Below are 7,597 nucleotides of genomic sequence, written 5' to 3'. Positions count from 1 at the left end.
AGGAGAAAGAACGACTTCTGGAATTTGGCACTCAGACAGCCTTTTCAGCTGTTCTTAACAGTCTTGGGCAGTTTTTTGACATATAGAGATTTAACACGAAGACAAAAATGCACATCCATACACTTATACACAATATCATGAAAGAAGAAACATAAAAGGTACCATTCTGTCATATGATGCTAAAAAAAACCTGCGCAATAGATGCAGATTCACCACCATTCTTTGGATCTGCCTAACTGACAGTAGGAGCATTTATATCTATTTTGAATTCTGGAGTAGACATCTTCTGCTTTGCATATTCTACGCATGCCTGCTTGTAGTATTCGATAAAGCCATAACCCTTATTGTCATCTGAAATTGGTGCCATTCAGATTAAACCAACTGTAATAATGCACACTAAAGGTGGTGAACAATCTACTATTTTATCCATACCTTCTAGAGACTTTTAAACTCCTGAGCCAACTTCTTCCACTGTATTTTTTAAATCACCCAGTGTCCAAATGATAGTGTACATTTGCAATAATAGTGTCTCCTTATCCTAGGAGGAAGAAACTCTTATCTTCTTTCCCTGTTACAAGAACAATAATAATAGGGTCCAGTTAGTATCTAATGGGAAATGCTTAAAGTGCAACCATTTGATTACAAGAACCCGGGAGGGTAGGGTTCCTTCACAAATTATGCAATAAATGCATCTGATTGCTGCTGTCAAACTAACTAGGACTGCGCACACGATTATTTTACCTGTAGACAAACCTCATGCTGAAGTGCACTAACAAGAGAACATTTCTCTAGAAGAATACCACAGAGCATGGCCAAGAAAGTTAGAGCACAAGACAGAATAGTCACTCCAACAAATTTACATGTCACATAAAGATGATCAGCACAGTTGAAAACTGAACTCATTTTTTCTTCAACACTCATTTGCTGGCATCACTGAAGAAATGATACTTTTCAGGCAGGGACTTTGCATAGTGCTGATATTCCTCCCTCGAAAAAATTGATATAAGCATGGAAGTAGTGGAAGCCTCAAGTGAGAAGTTCTTCTCATCAAGCTTGGAGAGGTAAGCCCCAGCCCTGCTTATGTCACCTCTACGCAACAACCTCCTAGCTAGAGCATTTAACATTCGTGAGTTTGGAGCAGTACCACTTTTTTCCATTGCTGAAAACAGACCATCAAACTCCTCTAGCGACCCTTCTTCTATGAGATTTTCAGCTATTAAGCGGTAGGTCACAACATCCGGAACCAAACCATTAGCAGGGATAGCAGCAAACAAATGCATGGCATCTTCCTTTCTGCCGCCTTTGAACAAAGCATCAATCATGATGTTGAAAGTAATAATGTCAAGTTCAAGATCCTTAGAACACATGCTCCGAAACATTTTGAATGCTTCATCAACACAATTGTTTTTGCAAAGCCCATTTAGAATTATGCTGTATGTGCGAATGGACCACTGTTTTCCACTTTTAATCATATTGAGGTACAGTTCCTTTGCTTCAGAAAATCTTCTAGTCCGAAACAAACCATGCAGCATAGTATTGTAAGTCACAACTCCAGGCATAACTCCCTTCCTCAACATTTCTCGGAAAAGACAATATGCATTGTCTATCCTGCCAACTTTACAATAGCCATTAAGCAATGTATCATAAGAAAAAATGTCAGGTTTCAAGCCAACTGAGGCCATACTATCAAGTAGCTGTGACGCTTCATCAATTCTATTGGCTAAACAGTGGCCATCTATTAATGTGTTGTATGAGATAACATCAGGCTTGACACCCATGCATACCATCGAGTCAGTGAGCCTCCGGGCTTCCATAACCCGTCCTTCTCTGCATAAGTTACACAATATTGTGTTGAAGAAAACGATGTTAGGGCGAATTCTTTGATTCAACATTTTGAGAAATAATTCCTCAACCTTCTCCCATTTGTCAACAGTGCAAAGTCCATAAACAAGGGAGGTAAAAACTACAATGCTAGGAGTCACTCCTTCATTGATCATCTGATTGAATTGGAGCAAAGCATCATCCACTCTTCCCAACTTGCAAAGTGCATCTATTAATGTTGCATAACTGACGACATCTGGATTCAAACCTTGCTGCTTCATTTTGATAAATATATGCATCACCTCATCTATCATTGCCCTTTTAGCATATGCAGAGATCACAGTGTTAAAGATGTAATGATCAGGTGAAATACCATTTGCTACCATCAAACTCAGGAGATCATGCATTTCAGAAAGAGCTCCTTTGTTACCATATCCATGAAGCATAATGGCATAGATAGTAACATTAGGTTTTATGCCCTTCCTAATCATAGAATCAAAAAAATTTCGAGCTTCACTGCAATTTCCATTCTTGCATAGATAGTCCAGAAGCAAACCATAAGTAAAATCATTTGGCTCAATACCACGTGCAGACATTTCTTTAAACCTCCGAACCACCTCTTCCCATTGTCCTGTAAAAAGATGTCCACGGATCAGACAAGTGTACGTCCTAATGTTTGGCTTGACACCTTTATCGATCATCTGCTGAAGGACAACCTCGGCCCTATCAACCGCTTGAGTTTTGCACAGGCCGTCAATGATTGTATTGTATGTCACAATATTCGGTGAAATACCTGCATTTCAAGGAATAGGCTGTAAGTTTTTATCCACCTGACCATCAACCATCAGCCATCATGACGGTGTTGTATATGACACCACATCTAGTGAGCAGATACTACCTTGACCATCAGCCATCATGTGGAGCAGCTCAAGTGCCTCCTCCACTCTCTTTTCATCGCAGAAACCCTTGAGGAGTGTGTTATATGAAACTACACCAGGCGCGCATCCAACTTCCGGCATTCGTCGGAGCAATAGGTCCATGGCCTCACCCACCCTCCTGGCGTCACAGAGGCCCTTGAGCAGTTGATTGATGACTATGTCATTCACCCTCCAGCCCGTCTTAAGGATGAGGCCAAAGGCGGCAAAACCATGCTCTAGGCGGCCCATGCGGCAGACGCAGCCAATGAGGATGCTGTAGGTGCACCTGTCGGGAGCCACCTTATCAGAGCATTCACGGACCATCCGGTTGAAGAGGGAGACGACGAGCTCTGACTCTGAGGTGGAGGAGGAGCGCCGGTCCGAGGCACGAGACACGGCGTTGAGGAGCTGGTTGAAGGCGGTAACCGACGCGGGCCTGGCGTGGGAAAGCAATTCATCAAACAGCTTGAGCGCGTCATCGAGGCAGAGGCTTCTCGAGTGGGTGCGGTCGGCGATGACGAGCTCCAGCTCCATGCACCGGTCGTAGGCGGCGCCCACGTGGCGGCGCATGCTGACAGGGCGCGGCTGACGGGGCTAGTGGCCTGGCGAGGAGAGGCACGGGGCGGGCGGCTGGCGCTGCGTCCACCTTGTTGGCCCAGCTCACAAGAACACAAGCTCTAGCACTCACGTAATATTTTGCGCTCAGAAGAAGAAGCTCATGGACACAAGAACTAGAGACAGGAATTTTTTTTGGCACTGCACACCAGCGCACCAACACAGGAATTTTTCTTCTCACTTCACAGCCCACTCACAGACCCAGTCATCCCCTACATTCAGATTCAGGCCACTACTCGTCTACTCCTCCCATGCAGATGCAGAGCACTACTAGCAATTTGACTCGGTCAGGCTGATCCACTCTTCACGCACAAGCCCACGACTCCGGTTCACTTGGCCGCACCTCCAACTCCGAGCCGCCTGGTCCATGTCCATCTGGCTTCCTGCATGCAATGCAAGCACCTACATGCAGATCACGGACGCCAATCTCTAGAAGCACGCACTTCGTGCCTTATCCACTCTCTAACGTAGGCAAGGCACAAGCTAACTAGTATTCTGACCACTACAGACTCAAAGAAATAAAACTCAAAGAACAAGATTAACTCTAACACACCTCCGGATCTGAAGCGAGCAGAGCACTCACGGGATATATAAACAGTATACTTCTTGAATGCTCTGCTCTCGATGAAGTCAGTAATAAATGGATTATAAGCCTCCCGCATGTTTGGCCAGGACACTGTATGTCTCCGTGGCTTATAAGCCTTCCACAGGAGTGTGTTCTATGTTGTTGTCCCTGTTCATCATATGCAAAGAGAAAAATGTTTGTTAGGAAATTATTTTCATCCAAGTGTGTTCTCTTTGTAGCAGATGAACTCTGTGTTCATCGACCGACTCCGATGCTGCACCGGCAGCCATGGGCAGGAGACGTGGCTTGGGAGATGCGCAAACTGCTCCCACCAGTTCAGACTTCAAGTTCAGTATTCAGAGTAGAGATATTGACAGTTCAATATTCAGAGTTTAGCCTTGTTCATTTGATCACTTTTGCCATCTCCACTTCACTTGCTGCTGCTAGTTTATCACAAATTCAACACTGCCATTAATCACCGTTACTTGCTTGACATTCACTTTCAGTTTACAAATCTTCAGTTCACCTTTCAAAGAAAAAATCTTCAGTTTGCATGCTAAATTAGAGGAGGGTGATAAGGTCGGTGTTACTAAAGCATCTTGTTGTAGACCCAGCATGGTGATGCACACAGAAATATAAGGTTCTATTAACTTCTAAGCACCGACATTGTTAGATCCTTCGGCTGTTGTTGCTATTGCTACCACGGTCATCTCCCCTCTTCTGCTTTTCACCGAAGCTGCATCTACCTCCGCCGCTATTATGCTGTGGCGGAGGGGAAGTCACAGGCACACTGCTCCCATCAGTTCACACTTAAATTCAGTATTCAGAGTTGGATACTTACAGTTCAGTATTCAGAGTTCAGCCTTGTTCATTTGATCACTTTTGCCATCTCCACTTCACTTGCTGCTGCTAGTTGATCACAAATGCAACCCTGCCATTAATCATCGTTACCTGCTTGGCATTCACTTTCAATTTATAAATCTTCAGTTCAGCTTTCAAAGGAAAAAAAAATCTTCAGTTCGCATGTTAAGTTAGAGAAGGGTGATCAGATCGGTGTTACTAAAGCATTTTGCTATAGACCCAGCATGGTGATGCACACAGAAATATAAGGTTCAATTAACTTCTAAGCACCGACATTGTTAGACCCTTCGGCTGTTGTTGCTATTGCTACCACGATCATCTCCCCTCTTCCGCTTTCCACCGAAGCTGCATCTACCACCGCCGCTAGTACGACGACTACCATGCAGTGGCGAAGGCGAAGTCACAGGCATAGGCTGCTGCCCTGCAGGCTGTGGTCTGCCAAAGACCAAGGAAAAACAAGAACAAAAAATGGAATTAACACTGCAACAGCTCAAAGGGCTACTCTTAAGATTCAAGATGAAGAAACAACAACAACAACAACAACAACAACAAAGCCTTTAAGTCCCAAACAAGTTGGGATAGGCTAGAGTTGAAACCCAGCAGAAGCAATAAAGGTTCAGGCACATGAATAGCTGTTTTCCAAGCACTCCTATCTAAGGCTAAGTCTTTAGGTATATTCCATCCTTTCAAGGCTCCTTTTACTGCCTCTACCCAAGTCAATTTCGGTCTTACTCTGCCTCTCTTCACGTTACTATCCTGGCTTAGGATTCCACTACGCATCGGTGCCTCTGGAGGTCTCCGTTGGACATGTCCAAACCATCTCAACTATTGTTGGACAAGCTTTTCTTCAATTGGTGCTACCCCTAATCTATCACGTATATCATCGTTACGAACTCGATCACTTCTTGTATGACCGCAAATCCAACGCAACATACGCATTTCCGCGACACTTATCTGTTGAACATGTCTTTTCGTAGGCCAACATTCTGTACCATACAACATAGCAGGTCTAATCGTCGTCCTATAAAACTTGTCTTTTAGCTTTTGTGGTACCCTTTTGTCACATAGGACACCAGATGCTTAGCGCCACTTCATCCACCCTGCTCTGATTCTATGGCTAACATCTTCATCAATATCCCCGTCTCTCTGTAGCATTGATCATAAATATCAAAAGGTATCCTTCCTAGGCACTACTTAACCTTCCAAACTAACATCTTCCTCCTCCCGAGTAGTAGTGCCAAAGTCACATCTCATATACTCAGCTTTAGTTCTACTGAGTCTAAAACCTTTGGACTCCAAAGTCTCCCGCCATAACTCTAGTTTCTGATTCACTCATGCCCGACTTTCATCAACTAGCACTACATCATCCGCGAAAAGCATACACCAAGGGATGTCCCCTTGTATGTCCCTTGTGACCTCATCCATCACCAAGGCAAACAGAAAAGGGCTCAAAGCTGACCCTTGATGTAGTCATATCCTAATCGGGAAGTCATCCGAGTCTCCATCACTTGTTCGAATACTACTCACAACATTGTTGTACATGTTCTTAATGAGCCCGATGTACTTCGTTGGGACTTTATGTTTGTCCAAAGCCCACCATATAACATTCATTTGTATTTTATCATAAGCCTTCTCCAAGTCAATAAAAACCATGTGTAGGTCCTTCTTTTTCTCCCTATACCGCTCCATAACTTGTCTTATTAAGAAAATGGCTTCCGTGGTTGACCTTCCGGGCATGAAACCAAATTGGTTCAGAGAGACCCGCGGTATTGCTCAAGATGAAGAAACAAAAAAAATGTGATGAAGGATAACGATCTCATGTCACCACACTATTGGACCATAGAAAATTTCATAAAACAACTTCCTTCGTCAGCAAAGATAATCTTTTCATTGAAAATACATAGGACTGTGTCTAATTTCAGATTTAAGAAACATAAAATAATAAATAAAATCACATGGATTTTATGATTTTAACACAGAGAAGACTTTTCACAGGTGTGCCACACTTTTACATTTCTCGGTTACTACTTTTATCATGCACGTACTGAATAGAGGATGTTATGGGTACACTAATGAAGCCATTTCTTCTCTATAAGATAATGTATGAACAAGAGGCCACCATTTGCTTCATCAACAGACTCCCCCGTCAACAGGTTTACAAGACAACAATGGCATCCAGACATAGTAGGTGCTCGAGTCTAATTAGTTCATCGATGGAATGCATCCGATATGAGTTGTCTAGAAGAATACTTAGAATAGATCAGAATACTTACACATATACTAGATGTCCATCGGGTAGAACCATGAGAAAATTTGCTCATTGCCATCAAAATCTATACTGCTTCCCTCATTGCCATAAAAAATAATAGCTTTCCTTATCTACCATCAATTCGTATTTTTTGTTTTCTCAACTGCCATTACCGTGAACAAGAGCCTCATTTTGTTAGTAATCTATTAGACTGGATAGGGAAGACAGTTTTTGAAAGTGCATCTAGCCCTTTAGTGCGTTTTGGATGATTGAATGACAACACGATTAAAGATCTAACGTTTTCTCTAAGTGTGAAACAGAAAATTGGTTATCTCACAGATGCTTATTGAAAGTGTATAAGGCCAAAATGATATGTTGTTGTATAAGCAATCTAGTTCAAGCACAAGACAACAATGCAAATGGAATTCATGCAATGTCTTATTTATTGTGGGATATCAATGATTGATGATGGTGTTCTATGGAATTCATTGTATGATTCAACACAAGGTGTGACTTGATGGCTTGAGTTGGTGAAGATAGCGAGGAAAGGCTTCGAGGTACTAAGCAAAG

At 42.9% G+C, this 7,597-nt stretch overlaps 1 protein-coding gene across 1 annotated transcript; it reads right to left on the bottom strand.

Moving 5' to 3' along the window:
- Window positions 1-727: 727 nt before the first annotated feature.
- On the bottom strand, window positions 728-3,308 carry LOC136483291 (protein Rf1, mitochondrial-like). The gene is made up of 2 exons (XM_066480304.1): window positions 2,726-3,308; window positions 728-2,614 (listed from the first exon to the last, which is right to left on the bottom strand). The coding sequence occupies exons 1-2, from the start codon at window positions 3,306-3,308 to the stop codon at window positions 918-920; spliced, it is 2,280 nt and encodes a 759-aa protein (XP_066336401.1). The 3' UTR covers window positions 728-917.
- Between the last annotated feature and the right edge of the window lie 4,289 nt (window positions 3,309-7,597).

This window comes from Miscanthus floridulus, chromosome 9 (genome assembly GCF_019320115.1).
Source record: "Miscanthus floridulus cultivar M001 chromosome 9, ASM1932011v1, whole genome shotgun sequence".
Taxonomy (NCBI): Eukaryota; Viridiplantae; Streptophyta; class Magnoliopsida; order Poales; family Poaceae; genus Miscanthus; species Miscanthus floridulus.
The sequence above is the reverse complement of the archived record's forward strand: the minus strand, read 5'-3'. Positions and strand labels throughout refer to the sequence as shown.

Coding starts and splice junctions, on each gene's coding strand:
- LOC136483291 (XM_066480304.1), bottom strand. CDS start 3,308: ATGCGCCGCCACGTGGGCGCCGCCTACGACCGGTGCATGGAGCTGGAG. Junction 2,615..2,725: donor GCTCCACATGATGGCTGATG/GTCAAGGTAGTA, acceptor CTTGAAATGCAG/GTATTTCACCGAATATTGTG.